Source organism: Charadrius vociferus, unplaced genomic scaffold, assembly GCF_000708025.1.
Source record: "Charadrius vociferus isolate BGI_N301 unplaced genomic scaffold, ASM70802v2 scaffold514, whole genome shotgun sequence".
Taxonomy (NCBI): domain Eukaryota; kingdom Metazoa; phylum Chordata; class Aves; order Charadriiformes; family Charadriidae; genus Charadrius; species Charadrius vociferus.
In genome coordinates, this window is record NW_009648118.1 from 523,486 (window position 1) to 540,841 (window position 17,356).

At 36.3% G+C, this 17,356-nt stretch overlaps 1 protein-coding gene across 1 annotated transcript in view; it reads right to left on the reverse strand.

Annotated features, from left to right (window-relative positions):
• Positions 1–1,599: 1,599 nt before the first annotated feature.
• Positions 1,600–17,356, reverse strand: part of MTNR1A (melatonin receptor 1A) — an 88,698-nt gene continuing 72,941 nt past the window's right edge. The window contains exon 2 of the mRNA XM_009883918.1: positions 1,600–2,468. Within this exon, the coding sequence (XP_009882220.1) occupies positions 1,600–2,468 (869 nt within the window). The remainder of the gene's footprint in view (positions 2,469–17,356) is intronic.

The window sequence follows — 17,356 nt, forward strand, 5'->3', positions numbered from 1 at the left end:
TTTTAATATAGATTAAAAGAAGTCTGATGGCTATCCGGAAACTCTTAGTCCAGTTGAAATGACTGGAATTGGCTTGGAAAAGCTCAAGTGTACTTAAACATCAGTGTAGGTATGAACACTTAAGCATTAAAAGGTATAACAGTTGGAACGTGTTTCCAGATCTAAATGCTCCTTCTTTTTAAGGTCAACTTGAAGGTGAATCCTATTGTTGCAAACTGCTTTTCTCCACCAGAGGACTTCATTATAAACAGAGATTCATTGTTGCAGGAGACAGTCTGTCTAGCTATTCTTCCTCACTTCACAGTATGCTTCCTCTCACTGAAGAGGTGCCTGCTGTCTGTGGAAAGTCCACGTAGCAGGTCCTGTCCTGAGAGTCAGGTGTTCCTCCTTGTACCAGGGTCATAAGTAGCATCTTCTTTTTTCTATTATTTAAAGGTGTCTAATTGTTCTGGTTTATTACACTATGTTCATCATTGTGGTAAAATCTAATTATTATTTTGAAAAGCTTGTCTGTGGCAGAATGCAAAATAACCTATAGTCTCAGGCTATTCTCAGGAGATCAAGTTGAGAAAGGTGTTACATGCTCATCCTGTGAATATTTCTCATTTCCCAGGGTTTCATGAGGTTAAGATTCCGCTAACCAGACAAAACTGTCATCCTCACCCACCGCTCCTCTTAAATGCATTATCTGCTTCTCACAGAGGCTTAGTTCTTCTATGCTGCACAGAAGTGAGAACGATCCTTCCTCACTTATGTTTCTAGGAGGTGTTTCCCCAGAAACTCCTCTGGGCCACGTCCCGATTTTGTGAATTACTGTCTCTTCAGAAAGAATGGTGGTTTATATTTCTCTTCCCACCCCTCCTACACCTTTTTTTCATGCCCAAACGGCTTGAGCTGATGAATCATGGCTCTTTTCTTTCCTTGCTGTTTGTCCTCCTGCCCTTGTAGCTTGGAAGATAATCAGTCAGGTATATTTCTCCTTCTAAAAGCTATTTTAAAATTAAGAAGTCAATTGGGAATGCCTTTCCCAGGAGGGCTGGTGAGGTTTAATCTCAAAAAAATAAGTAATTGTGTCCATGGTAGGAGCAAAGCAATATAGGTTAGAGGTACTTATCAAAAAACCTAATGAATTTTCAATTGCCTCTATTTCTCACTTCACATTTTCTAATATATATCATAATAGTCTGATTTCATGTTTTAAAAGAAGTTCTCAGAGGCCATAACCTGGCCAGAAGAAGCAGGCAGAAAGTGGTAGAAACAGTTTTGAGATTTCTTTTATTGAGCCAGGCAATGTGGATACTTCTGTTTCAATCTCTTTCTAGTTGTTTATCTCCATTTAAGGAAAAAAAAAAAAAATTATCCATGCATATATTTTGCAATTCCCTCAAGGATATCATTGTGCTGTTATATGAGATATACCATTGTATAATAGGATCTGTATGTCAAGGCTCTGTAACTTGAGTTCCCAAATACCATGCAAGAATTTGATCAAAGTGCTTTCAGTGTAGAAGAGATATTTCACTAATATTTAATAGTAAGTCTAACAAAACAGATACTTTATTTGGATGCTGTTGAGTGACAATAAGAAGATGGCCATTTTCAGACAGAGTCCACCTTCACTTGATTGTTGTTCGTGATCAAGGGAGAAGGTTTACTTTTCATCCTGTCTCCCGCATCGTTAGAACTATCCTGGAAAAAAACTTTTGCTGTACAAAAAGCGACAATAATTCTCTTGTATTCTCTTCTGAAGTTCTGGTTAAGGAGTCCATATATGATAGCATTAAGGCAGCTGTTGAAATATGCCATGTAATAACTTGATACGAACAGCCACTCTGGAATCCTCGGGATTATAGTTTCTGGGTTGACAGCCACAGCAAGGCCTATAAAGTTCAAAGGAGCCCAGCAGACTGCAAACAGTACAAATACCACAAACATGGTCACAAAGTTTCTGAAGTCATGTGGTTTCAGTCTGGGGTTGTTATCTGGTTTAACCCTTCGCCTTACCTGAATAACGAGGATCCATATTCTCAAGTAACAGAAAGTAACTATGGCTATGGGAAGCAGGAAATGGAAAAACACAACTGCTATTGTATACGCTGAGCTCACGGATTGTGCAAATGTACATGAGTAAATCCTGGGGTCATACTGTAGCGATCCCACAAACAGGTTGGGCACGATAGCGACAAATGTTAGGACCCAGATAAGAGCAACATAGCACAATGAATTCTTGTCGCTGTACAGCTTGTCGTATTTGAGACTGTGGCAGATATAGCAGTACCGATTGATGGCGATGCCTGTAATATTGAAGATTGATCCGATGACACTTAGGCCCATCAAGAAGCCACTAATCTGGCAGTGAAGGTATCCCAGATTCCATCCATTGTGAAATACAGATGTGAGGACCAGTGGATATGGGTAGATCGCTACGACCAAGTCTGCAACTGCCAGGCTTACAACAAACACATTTCCTGTAAAATAAATACATAAAGGCAAGTATTAGTTTTAATTTTGCTCTTTTCTGTCACTTCTGCTCTCAATATATTAATGACCAGCCTTAGTGGAACACTTTAAATGTAATTAGTTCCACCTTTCTAAATCAAAATTCACTGTCACATATCAGAAATAAGACACTTTATTTTTAATCTAAAGGGAAGTAGCTTAACTTAAAGATGCACCTTTAAAAGAAAACTGTCTTTGAGTTTAATTACCATGACCTAATATTTTTATCACCTCATTGATTTGGATTCTTTTAATCACACAGACTCAGAATTTATATCACATTCAAATATTCATAACTTTAAGCCTTGCTTTGATTTTGAATAGACAGTCTTGAAAAATCAGAAGAAATAATATGATTACTAGTAAATTTCAAAACATTTACCTTTCATATTTATCTTAATTCTCTTTCCTTATACGACCCCTTAATTTTTCCAGTCCCAAAATCAAAATCTTTTTTCCCTTTTGTATTTCAAGCTCACTATCATGACTTAAAGTGACTCTTAGTAATCTCTTGGCTAGCACTTCATTAAACCATTGCAATTCATATTTTGGGAATTAGCATCTTTGGAATTTTAAGTAAAAATTTCTAAGACTCTAGCTGAACACAAGCTTAGTTTTCTTTCCTAAAGTGAGAGACACACTTTTCGGTAAAAGGAGTGATGCTGGGCAGTGACCAAGACGGTTCCCAGAGACAAGTGATGCCACATTTTTCTCTGCCTCCCAAGTGGAAAATTAAGCAATGATCCATTCTCTTGGTTCATTTTTTAATTTAAACAAAGGGAGATTATTTTAGATGGTGTTAATTCTTGATAGAACCCCCTTCTTTTCTTGAAAGACAATGGAGCCCATAATAACTACATGGTTTGAATTAATCCTTTGAGCATAGATTATATATTCTTTTTTAGTTGCTTAAATGATAACTCATCTGAATGCCTCCCAGCCATTCTAGTTTCTACGGAGAAGGTCACAAGATACATTGATACAGCTTTTATTCATTTTTTAAAAAGAGCTACTACATGCATTGGTCTAGTTATTCATGTCCATATCTACAGAAAGCTATAAATATGTATCTCTACAGACATGTGTGTAGGTATATAAATGCACGCATATGTATGTATACATAGGAATGTGTGTGTGTGTGTGTGTGTGTGTGTGTGTTCGAGATTGTATTTTGGAATTAGATTATTCACTGAATTTGCAATACAAGCTTCTATTGCAACCTGTAAGAAAATATATTGCTAGTTTTAGATGATACAGAATTTCATTGTTAATCCAAAGTGGGCTTGGTGAACTGTTTTATGCATTTATTTTGAGCAGGCAAAATACAAATAGATAAAAACAGGTTGAAAGAAAAGGTGATGATATCTATGGACCAATAGGGCATTTTAGCTACTGTATTTCTCAAAACAATATTTTTTTTTAATATATTAATCTCAAACATCTTAAAATGCATATTCTCTCACTAATCTTATGCTTTAAACGGCCAGGTAGAAATACTAAATCTGCAAACACTGACAGAGAAAAGCATAGAAATTATCTGTCTCAGGATGCTACTTATTCTCCTTTGTTTAAATTTTGATACATGCACAAAGTACCACATTTGATATTTGTACTGATGGCAGCTGGGACAAATGGGCCTTAGTTAAAAGATCGCTACACCAGTTTTCATGGATTTTGTATCTGGTTTTATAAATAACTTTCTCTTCATGGTGGCTGTATTTGTTTCTTCTTTTGCCCTGGAATTCACTGCCAGGCTGAAATACGCTTATCCTGAAGGCTCTGGCAGAATTCCAGATCATTTCAGCACAAGTAGAAGAGCTCATTTAAGCAGAAGACAAGGAGGGAAAAACCATTGCTTTCAGGATTTACCCTTGACATAGTGGTAAGTGATACAAGAATGGATAAAGAGACTATATGAAACTCAGAACTCTGTGTTTATCTTATGAATCGAGATGTGGAAAGTGAATGAAAAGCTGCTGTTGTTTTTTTCCCCCCTCCCCTGCCCACAAGGGAAAGGTTTGATGAAATGGCACCATATAAACTTCAGATAGGATGAAGAACCAGGACACTTATTTAAATGTAATACTTAAAACAATTTAGATTTGCTTATACATTTTCTGCTTATCTGCAGGCTGCCCATCCCAAACTTCTCTCTTCCATCCACATTCTCTCCATTAATATTGCTAATATTATCATGATTTACACACTTGAGCCAAAAGGTTCAGCTATAGAACAAAGCTAAAAGCATGGAGGGGTTTTCCCTTTGTTGAATGAAGACAGGTGATATACTTTTCTCTGAACAGTTTTAGCAACCCTGTGCTTTGGAAACAACTGAGTCTAGGAAGAATAAGCACTCTGTCTCTGAATCAGCTAAATTTCAGGCTTCCACAAACTGGTGCTCCGTGGTTGTGCCACTTTATCTTTTCGGCTGCTGGAGAGAGACAAACTGTGAAAGTCTTGGAAATACAAGCTGCTTCATATGGAAGTTGGAAGCAAGCAGGATATCCTGGGAGCCTGTCTTTTTTAAAAAAATCATGAGCTTGGAAACCAAGTTCCAGGCTGCCAGCTCACGGTTAGCATGTCAGCTGGATGACCAAAGCACTGGGCTAGAAACCGCCTGGAAAACAGATACCTGCTTGCAGAGAGAACTTTTAACCTCCCTTTCAAGAACGGTTATCTTCAAACTTGAGTTCAGAGACATTTTCCTTGTGAACACAGAAACTTCGTCTTTAAGACAGAGTAGAAAATTAAAGTAAAAATTCATTTGGGATTAGTATGTTTGTTACACATTTTGAAGTTCATTGTTCGAGATTCTGAAGTCGGATCTGAAATGATGTTGCACATTCACATGTTATAAAATACACACTTTAAAAATATGATCCTAGATTTAGCCATCCACCATTAGTGGAAAATATTGATATTCTGTGAAATTTCAATATATTTAATGGCATATTGTGAAATCAAACTCTTATAATTTGTGGAACACTTGGTGTTGTAGAGGTGAATACCATAAAAAAAGATATAGGGAAAAATTAATTTTCATCTTCCAAGTTGGGTTTGAACAGAATGCTATAAATGAAGCCTGAATGAATACTGAACCCTTTAAAAGCCACAAAAACAAAATCTTGAATAACTCTTTTGTGAACGAAAAGTTTTCATTCTCTTTAGAGAACGAGATCATGATTCTGTGAAAAAATGTGATTTATGTAACTAAAGAATGCATTACTGTGCATTAACACCGGTTGACTGAACTGAGAAGGTAGAGGTTGAATTTCTTGACATAGACATAAGTCAAACTTTAATAAACTTAAGCAGATGTTGTACTACAAATGTATGTGGGAAGAAGGTCGATCTACAGGTAACCACCGTTAGCAGGCTATACTTTTAGATGCAGTCTAAACCAACATTCCATTAAATATTTTCACTGCTCTTACTGAAAAATGGTGCCTTTTTGCTCAGCAAACACATAGCAACATCAGACCTACCTGCTGAATAAAAACCTGCTTTAAAGCAACAGAAAACAAACAAGTGCTCTCCCAGACAATTTGACTTTTCCAAAAGCAAAATACAACATAAACTGAGTGTAAAAACTTTGAGAAACTATACAAAAATGCTTATGGGATTGTCATGGTATCAAAATGAATATAAGAACACCCAATAATAACTACATGATGTGTTTGTCTATGTTATGCAAATACAAGTAGCAACTTCTATCTCCATAACATAGACAAAATACTACGTGGGTTGTTATTCCCCTAGATTTAGTGCTAAGTATGTCCTGAAGTTAATGGGAATTAGAAAGTTTCCAGAAATTTCTAGCAACTTAAATAAGTACAGAATATTAATAGAAAAAAATTAGAGTTGCTTAGTCTAAGTGGTGCTGAACGCCTCCCATAGACTCAGACTGGAGGGCTGAACACATTGCCAGCAGATCAAAAAGGACGAATTCTTTCCTCAATATTAGGAGAACTGAGGGACGTGTGGTCTGCAGAGCTCTTTCCTCAAGTGCTGAGACTATGAAGTATTTTAGCTCTTCCAAAACTTTTAGCTTGGGCAAAAACAATGTTGTAAAAAAAGGGAAATGACTTATCTGTGGAACAAAATAGCAATGTTTTAAATCATTAGGGACTCCAGCTAGAATTTTTGGGTACTAAGGAAACCTGAATGAATTTTAGAGAAGATCTCATTTTGTTGGTAACATTGGTAAGGCTACTATTTATCCTCCTTTTTTTCCAAGATGTTACTGTACCTTCTAATATTGTTGCAAGGTCACTACTGCTTCTGTTCACCTATTTCAAATTATTTCCCATATATATATATATATAAAAGGTATCAGCTTCTTCCAACAAATGCTTTCTAGACACGGTGATGTTTTCATCATGTTGCTACATTTTGAAGTACTTAACATTACGTTTTCTGTTTAGTCCTTAGTACTTCAGGTTGCACCAAATTTAGCTGAGGGATATAGTCTTTATGCTAACTGGAGATACTTTTGCTTTTAGGTAGGACTAAGCAGTACCTGCAGCTACCATTGAAGTCATGTACAAGGTTTTTGTTTCAGTGGCCATCAGTTCAGACCTCTAATATTTACTTGTTAAGTATATCTTTAAGGAAAGAGGATAGTGTAAACATTTGCAATGTTGGACTAGTTACAAGATCAAACTTAATTTCTAACTACCAGGTCCATGCCATTCTTATCTACTGTCTTTTTTTGTGTCTGTCAGATATTTCCAGATATGCTAAAAGTCATTTCTGACTGTTTCATAACTAGGCTTAAATAACAGGATGCTTTGCTGCAAATTTAGAACAGGTTTTCTAGAAGTTGTAATGTATTCAAATATAATATTGCTAAGATTGTTATGTCCACAGTTTTCATATATTTAATGGTGCCAAAGTTTTTCTTTACTTTTTAAAGCACTAATTTCTGTTCACACAAATACTTCTGCTGATTTTCTTCAAGGAGAGCTTACAAGATTTTTTTTGCGTTTTGAAATGTTTCTTATTAATCCAGCCCTTGCTCAGAATGTGAATCTGGGGCTTTATGCTGTTAGCTGGAAACAAGACTAAGGTTAGGGGCATGCCAATGGATGCCTGCAGCAGGGATAAGAAATTTAAATGTGGTACCTCATAGTTATAACTAAACACAGGATCAAATTAACAACTTTTACATCTAGCAAAAGTGACAGCATTGATAGCTGGCACAATACCTAGTTTAAAAAACTAGTAACTCTTCTTCACAACTGAATCGTAGGAGCAAAAAAGTCTCTGATTGTAGAATATAAGTCATCACATGAAATAAGGTAATGGGTTAGTTTATGAAGAAAATAAAATTAGAAGGCTAAGCATAATATTCAATACGATAGGCTTCATTTTGCCACCAAGAGCTGAACTTCTTCCTTAGAAAGGCATTTCGTTAGACCTACCTATTGGTCATGCCTCTGCTTCTCTCGTGGCTGTTTCCATGCACAAAATGGTGTCTCAATAACATGTTAACACTAGATTTGTTTCATATTTCAGAAACATTTTTGCCCTGAATTTTGTTCCATTAGCACCAGTATTTCTCTTTTAAAACATCACAAACATCTACAAGATCAGGGAATGAAAGCTGGTTTTGTGAGTGCCTAATGCAAATTTAATAAAATAGCCTTGTTCGCATACCTGGAGACAGAGCTTAGCTCTACAGGCTCAGTAACTCTTCTCCCCGGGACCTTAACCAGCGATAACATTTCAAGAAAAGGCAGATCTGTTCATAATCTTTCTAGGATCAATTTAATATTGGGAAGTTGCTCTACCTGGCAGCATAGATTGGGATTCCACAAAGGTCAAGTGCAAAAGAAATTATTAAATAAAAATCCTTGTAAGTGGTGTCAATGGCCACTGTTTCTTAGGCAAAATCCCAAAGCCAAGTAAGGTTACCTAGACAAGCAAGCATGCAGACAGTCCCAGCTTCACTGAAGAAAGATTTGAAAGGTTTAAGAAACTTAACAGTCCTGGCAGCTCAGCATCAAAATGGCACAAAACAGCTGAATAGAGATGTAGGAATAAATATTACATAAGCTCCAGTTTCTCCTGGGAGCTTCATTCACTTTACAGATCATAATATCAACTCCCTTAGATCTGAAAAGCCTATTTTTAAACTAAAGGCACTATTTATAAACCTGGCCTGAATCAGGAAGTCCACGTGCACATTAAATTTAAATAGCGTGATGGGCCTGTGGGTTTTGCTTCTCATTAGCAAATTAACCCTGATGCTGCAGGTGGTGATGCAAGGAAATTTGAATGGCTTAAAGCCCACAATAAACCTTTTAGCTTTAAGCACCTACAGAAAAACCTTACTGTTTCCTTTTAAGCTGAAAAAAGACCTCGTATTATTTAGCGGTTTTCTGAAAACCTCATTCAAATGTACACCTTCACATAATACAAGGGATTTTCAGACCCTCTATCGTGTAGTTGGGACAGTAATGAAACCAGCTGTGTAATTACAGACATGGCAATTGCCCACAGCTGTAATGATGTCAGGCAGGTAGCTTGTTAGCACTAAGGAGAGAGTATTAAATATTTACGGTTTGAACTAATTTATAATCTTACTAAGGTATAGATTCTGAGTGTCATAGACAAGTTCAGATACCGCAAGGACTTAAGTAACCTCAACTTTTAACTGTAGTTGATAGAAATTCAGGGTGCTGAATGTTACAAGTCTGGACAGCTGGAGAACTACATAACAGTGTATTTTAGAGATATAGAAGAATAGATTTGTTAAAGACCATGTTGTCAGAACAATCTGTATTGTAATACTTTATTCCAGCGTGCTGCAAGTTGAAGAAAATTTGACATAATCAGCACAGCATAAATGAAAGATCATACTGATGCACTCTGAAAAGAAAACGTTATACTCTATTTAGATTATAATAATTACCATACAGAAACTTCCAGTGAAGCTGCAGCAACAATTTAATTTGAAATGCCTATGCCATCTTCTGGCCAAGAAAATTAGATGCATGAAAGAGTAATTGGCAGAAAATGGCAGTGAGGAATTATATAATACTTGGAATAAAGGGATGGAGGATTTTGGTGTCGGGTCCAAGTTGACTTTAGCCAAACAGTATGTAGATGCGATTAAGGTGTTTTGCAGATATGTCAAATGGCACACAGTTTTCTGTGACTTTATCACCTACCATCTTTTTCTGCAGTCCCATGGTACACGTGTGAGTGAGAGAGCTACTGCTCTCCTCACAGTCTAAAAATATTTGTCAGTGCTATTCTTGGTGGTTCAGTCATGAGAGGAAAGTGATGTGAGTTTTACTGTCAGGCCGAGAAAGGAATTGAATCCATATGCTGGATGAGTGCTACAGACTTGGGGATGTACCTTGCCTCTGGCAGTTTTGTACGACATGTCAGGGCTGCTTCGAAAATGTCTCTTGTATTGGACCCGTCACATGATAGGAGTACTTACTTTGTACTAGGCAGTAGATTTAGTAGAGGCATGGGATATTGAATATCTCAGTCCTGGCAAGACCAAGGTATTTCTGCATATGCCAGGAAGGGTAGTGCTGTCCACTGGATGAATTTCTGTGACAGGAAATATAAAGCACCTGAGAAAAGCAGCAGTAAAGAAAAAGTCTAGACTACTGTTGCCTATTTAGGCACCTAATGTTGGAGTAGACAGGAGTTGACTGAAGACCTTTAGTCGACCTAAACTTAAAAATCTAGAGGTGGTCAGGGTTTGGGTCTTTTTTAAGGATTTCTAAGAAATGTAGTTTTTAAAAAGACTAAATAATGGCAGTCGGAGCTACTAGTGAACCACAGGATACACTTATATTTATGTGACATTATGCAGTGCCATGAAGTATTTTGCTTTGGGACTCTACACAGTAGGTTCATATCCAAAATACTTTGCTTTAGAAGCAACAGAAAATTGAACAAGACTTCTGTTCTTTTATGAAAACCTCTAAAATTTTATCAGAGTAATATCTAGCTAATACATATTTACTTTGATAACAAGATTGTATTAAACTGACATTGTCATACAGTTTTGTAGCTTTATAATATAGAAATAATAGATGAAAGTGAGTCTGGTTAAATAAGTAGTCCTGAAATTGAAGTGAAAAATTCAGGTTTTTTAAACACTTCATTCACAGATCTCCAGTAGATGTTGATAAAATAAATACTTCAGTTGCTGTTTGACAAAAGTTTGAAGTGCCATATGCATATTTCATGACACTCAGAATGGATGTTGCTATAGTTATATGCCCCATTCATAGTGTAAATAGGTGTTCTTTCAGTTCTATGGGTGTTTTTCACCAAAATACGAAGTCATGACAACTAATCCAGTCAGATGTAATTCTCTTTAAAGCATTCTTAACTTAGGTTTTATTTGTCCACCCAGCCAAGGGCAAAGTAAGACATGACATAAAATAGCAAGACGGCTTGTAATGGCATTGAAGTGAATCAGCAAACCCTGCTGTCTTGCAGGTGGAAGTTAGAAACCAGGGTAGGCAGTCATACTGGTGGATGTCTTGAGTTCTGCGACCCTGGTTTTGTCTCTGGTATCTACCTGGACTGTTCTTTCTACAGTTCACTGGGCTGGTGTGTTTTCAAGGTCAGGACACCTATTCGCTTTGAGCATCAGCCCCTTTTACCATGGTGACAACATTTCAGAGACCAAATAGATTTCCCTGAGTAACTTATCCACTTTTACAGAAGGGAATTATATTACCACTTCTGATTTGATCTTTTCTATCTTTAATTTCTATGATTCATTTGGGAGGAAAAAAAATCCTCTGGAACAGCCTGTTTTCCAACAAGGTGTTGCCTAGATGTTACAGAACACTAAGGTTGTCATCACAGTTCAGCAAGCTGTACAAAACTGATTAGAATAACAATACTGCTGATGTCAGAGGATCACGCTACTGAATTGCATCGCAACAGAATCAGCGTAAGAGTATTTTTTCCCTTCAACTGTATTTGCATTAGAAACTGGAAATAAATGGAAGGACAAAAATGGTACTCTCAGTAATATCACAGCTCAGATAAATAAAACTAATAATACAGTTCAGAGACTAAAACAAATGAAGGGGCAAAGCAGAAAAAGAGAGATGGATGCTTGTGAAATATAATTACATTTTGTATTTGTACAAAATCTCATAAATCAGTCAGGATTGGTGCTAGAAAATGTGAAGATACCACCTATTCCCTTCCAAGTTCTAATATGTATTTTGAGAAAACAAGTAGAAGAAAACAGAAGAATGAAGGTACAACCACATAACTGACATAAGACTTCTATACTGTATATAATGTTGCAAACATGAAATCCTTTTCCTGAATCTCTTTGGAAGTCACAGATTTATGTAACAGGATTTTGTGACTGAATTTTTCCATAGAATTATTCATGGAAAGAAGTTAAAAAACTCTCAAGAGTATAAAATAATCCATTTTCTTTCTACTATGACTAATAAGAGTATAGGCGGTCATTCAGCCAATCCCACATTTAACTACAGTCCACAGTAGACAGCAAAGTTAATGAAATGAGTTCTTAAAACAGTCTTCCTAGTTCTTTCTCCTCAAAACAGCAATCGGAGGACATCTGCCAGGAAACTGGAAAATACCACTATAGAAAATATCACTTATATATATTTAAACAGATGTGTATTTACTCTCCCTTCCTGTATCCATTCTCTATTTCTCTCTTCCTTTTCTTCTTTCTCCTATTTATTCCATCACTACAGGTCTCTTCTCTTCTAACCACCTTACAACCAAAAATCTTCTATGTTTCTGACAGAAGCCTTTTTCCTCCCTTCTTTCCCCTCCTTTCCTCTCTTTGTGTGTCCTAAGTTCCTTAAAAAAGTTGAGAAGATGCAGAAGATTATCATATTGCACTCCCATCTTAGGAGTTTGCTGATTTTTAGGGGGTATTCGATGGTGTGATTATGAAGGACCCAGCTGCCTCCAGTTCTCCCTGCCTCCCTTTCATTTCTTCATTCTCTCTGTTGTGCTACAGCAAAAATCCAGAAGTTGAATGGCCCCAGACCACAGGGGGGCAAGCAAATTGGTATGAAATATCACGGGGAATTCAGTAGAATAACTGCTATGTTAATTGCAATATTAGTGAGGTTTGTTGATGAAAGTAACTGATGGTATCAAGAACTCTTGCTTTTCTATAGCATCAGAAATGCATTTAGCACTGGAAACTAAAAGAAGGACGAAGAAGTGAAACTTGTAGATGCATGGCAGCAAGGCCAAGGATCTTAATATATGTCTTCTCTAATGTTTGTCTATTCCTTTTTATGAAAAGGAAATGCAAAAACCACAACTCTTGATTAAGAGAGAATGAACACCCTATCATGTGTAGTTCCTTTCCTCTGTGAACAGTTTTATAAACCCTAAGCAATTTACTCCAGCTATTGGACCAGGCTGAACTGTTCAAGTCCAACACTGGAACACTTACACTATCCTCCTGTGTCTGTGTATATCCGCAGGCTGCCAGGAGAATCCTTTCGTATCATGTGCCTTTGTAATTTGGTAAGCACCCGCACCAACTCCAGTGTTCTGCACCTGCCACACTGGGGTGAAAATATGGTAAGAAATACAAATTAAACCTAAACTGCTTACACTGAGTGTCAAGGAAATTCAAAATATGACAAAGCAACAATTTAAGTTTCAGACAACTTTCTTAGAGCACGTCAGGATTGCTGCAGCAAGCCATTAAAATGATAGCCCTCGCAATTTAAGTGCGTCAAAAGCTTAGAAACATTAGTATATTTTCCTCCTTTGTATTATGTAATATAACATGGACTTAGGTATATGATACAGGAAAGATTTATAAGAAATTAAGGAAGTAGGCAGTGTATTCATTATTGCCCAGATTCATACAGGTAATTAATTATCACATTTTAGGACATTTAACATAATTGACTCAGAAACAATGTTTGTTTGCTTATACTAGATGTGCATTTTAAAATTGCTTGCTGATAAAACCTCAGACTACAGTTGATTAAAGGAGAAGGAATGAAGAGATTGCACTACCTTAAGTAAAACTCGTATTTTAATTTGTATCAAATAGTTGGGGGAAATACGTAATTTCTCTGCACCTAAACTTGTTTGCCCCCCTAAAGATGTAATTTCTAGTGCTCTAAGAGAAGAAAAATGAGTTTGGAGAAAACAATTTCTCAGTTTTCTAATGCTGTCCCCATTGCTAGTAGCAATAGTCTATAGAGATCTTAAGATAAACTTTAACATCTATGATATTTGAATGACCACAAAAATATTTTCTTTTATTTTAAGGCTTCTCAGGATGCTTATCTTTGTGCAATTTAATTTCTTCATTGCAAAAGCAACTGGCTGTACAGCTAAAATAACAGGGACAAATTGACTATAAAGAATTTATAGAGCTTTTAAAATATTTTTTAAGTTATTAGTCCTTTATTCTTCAGACAAATAAAGACATGAGGGTTTTTTAACTATTTTTTTTTCCTGGGCAGCCTAAAATAACCACTGTCGCTTCACTGGAGGCAATTAATAAAGCTATCCTAGATTCATACCAATAGCTTTACTGTATACAATGATATGAGAAGTACTGATGCACATGTGCATCAGCTAGTTATTTTGCAACAGGGTTCATGATGGTGTTTAAAAACATTAAAATGTTTAAATAATTTTAAATATAGTATTTAGAACAAGAATTATAATCCCACCTAAGCTTTTTATAGTGCAAAAGGTTTGGAATGTCCTCTGTTTAGGCATTGTGACCTGTGGGTCAACTGGTAGTTACTGCTTATGACGGAATATGGAAACAGGACTCTTGGCTTGGATATACGGTTATACTTCTAGTTAATGAACATATATCAGTTTAAATCTTAACTGAATAATCTATTTTTTGCTACCAGACTGAATGATAGAACTTCCACAGATACTGGCTCTAGTTTGACTAAGCTCTAGAAGTTACAATAAGGAGAATTCATTTATTGCTTGTTGCATTTTTTTTCCCCCTGCATGATGGGATTTTTCATACAGCACAGAATAAAATTTCCAAGCAATAATTATTTGAGATAAATGAGTAAGAGAATGTCAGGAATGATTGCCCGTTGATATCACTGAAGACTTCAGGTTTTTCCACAATGTACCCTGATGAGCTTACGTAAGTGAGGTCAACCTCTTAAAGGACTTTCCTTCTCTTTAGTAAATACTGACATACAACTCCAAATTTTTTCAATATCCTCTTAGTTAGTTAATTAGCAAATACATGCCTTTTATATTTAATGTTTACTAGAAATGAAATATGGTTTGGATTTGTGACTTTTATCTTAAGATTATTAAACGAAGTTCTTTACTAAGATCTCACTTATATGGAGACATGTAATTTAGCATGCTGATGAATTTGCCTTATTACTGCATCCTTAGAAGCAGGCTTTTGACTAGAAGCAATCGGCTAAAATAATGATTTCGCTAACACCACTGACTTCAGACAAGTTGAAGTAGTGTAAGTCAGGAAATAAATGGCTCTGTGTATTGAATATATCTCGTAGTTTTATTATTGAATTATTATTCCTCTTCATCTTGTTTTAGTTACTTACTGCCCTCTGGGTTTTTCTTTCATGAGGAGTGGTGTGGAATTTCTCAGAAAGCATTCATTTTTCTGTTGTTTAAGTGTAAACTGGCTGTTTATCAACAAATGTAGTCAAAGGACAATAAGGCTATGGCACTAGCTAATAGGAAAGACATATATAAATGCTGGTGACTATCAGTACTTACGTATGTCTTCAGAACTTATCACTCAGGGTTCTTAACCTGTAGCACCAGAAAAATCTATTCACTACAATGAAATAAATTGCTGAAACCAATACTTGCTGCCAAAAGTATTGGATTTTGTACTATGGTAATTTCAGTATGGTAGCATTTAAAAGTTGTGATATGATATCTCATCTGAAGTATTTGTACCCCTTGATTTTTGTTATGACTCAGAAATATCCTAACTGCTCACCTTGAAAATCCAAACACAATTTGTAAAATGAAGGTGAATATCTCCAGTGTAAAAAATGTGAACCCTTTCCCTGTGTGAAAATAAAATAGATCTGGAAAACTATACCACCAATATAATCTTAGGCTCATAATATTATGTATATAATATCTTGGCTGTTGGAGCTCCTTTACTTTTTTTAATGCCTAGTTTTTCTCTTATACTCCTTTCTATCTTTGTTTAAATGTTAGAGAGAATCTTACAAAAAAAGCTTTTAAGCAAGCTGAAAAGCTAAATATAGACAGCTAAAGATAGTATCCTTTTAAATATTCAGTAAAAACTTTGCCTGTTCTCCCTCTGAACCTTACTCCTGAGTTCTTTATCTTTTTTTAGGTACAGGTTTTCAGTGTGCCAACATACTTAATTATTTAATAAAATTTAACAAACCAGAAGTCAACACTTCTACTTAGGAAGCTAAAAATAAAGAAGGCACTCAAAGAGACGTGGGATAATTGTCTCAATTAATATATATAAAAAAACTTTATGCTGAAAGGATGCCAGAAAGAAGAGGTTCTGTACAATCAGTGTATGTCAAAGATACAGCGTATTTATCCTGTTTTGCAAAACCGCACATGAGTGGTAAGTAAGTGGCAAGGCAGCTGTAGCTTCAGGCAGCGCTGAATAGTCCCTTTGCTTTTCTTCACTTAGGTCTATCAGGGAATAAGAGTTAAACATTATCCTTGTAAGATATTCTACGGTGACTGAATGCCTGAAAAAGGGGGGAAAAAGGGTCTTCCACATCTCAGCTAAAGCCTCCTAGATTTCCTTATTTTAGTTTCAGAAACATCTGTGTTTAGCTTTGTGGGTGAAAAGATCCCTTCACCAATTTTGAAAGTGAGAGACGGCTTGAGCTCCTCAGAGAGCCACTTTAGCTGTTTCCACGTATGAGCACAAAAATGTCTGCTTGAGCAGATTAATGCATTTTGTAAAGTAACAGCAGAAGGGCTTCCCCAAAATATCTGAAAATGCTTCACTCTTTCAAAAAATACGTAAACCCGGACTAACAGTCTTCATTTGTGTGAAGTAAAACCGGTCTGTCCATGATGCAGAAGGAACTAGTTTGGTAACATGTAAAAAATCTCCTTCAACTTTGTGTGTGTCAGTTGCACTCACTGATGGGTAATAGAAGTATTTGCTGTTATTATATTAATTCCCTGATAGATTTGAATTCATAGACCAATTAACCTTCTCCTTACAGTGAACTTGATGAAGAAAATCTTTTAAGACAGAGAAAAATAAAAATAAACCAGTTTCTCCCCGCCTTTTTTGTACTTTCAAGGCAGGTCCTTTCCTCAAGGAATGATTTCAGTCACTTCAAAGACATTGATCATCTCCTGTGGTCCTCTTCTCCCCATTTCTTAGGCCTGATCTGTTTTCTGTTCTAAGCTATCTCAGTCCTTGCTGCAGCTGCAAGCTCTCTTCGTCTTGATGCCTTCCTGTGCCTGGTCTTCCTCTTGGCCGGTGCTCAGTTTTATTGACCCTGCTGACCTGCTTGTGAGGGAGAGAGGCATCTCCCCTTTCTTCTGGGGAATCAACCTCACCTAGATATACCTTTACTAACAGGATGTAGCACACAGAGTGAAAAAAAAAAAAAGGAAACACATACCTTTAGTCAGACTTAAGGAAAAGAAAAACAGTAGTTAAACTTTTCATCTTCGAGACAGTTCCTGAAAATGCCTCTTTTAAGTCTGCATGGAATTAAAAACCTATGCCAAATTGCCAAGTCAAACGAATAAACAAACACATCCAACCTCTTTCTTTCAGGATAAGAAGAAAGTTATATGAGATTTTCAGTAGATGTATAAAAGTCAGCAGATGTACAAAAGTCAGTAGATGTACAACGCA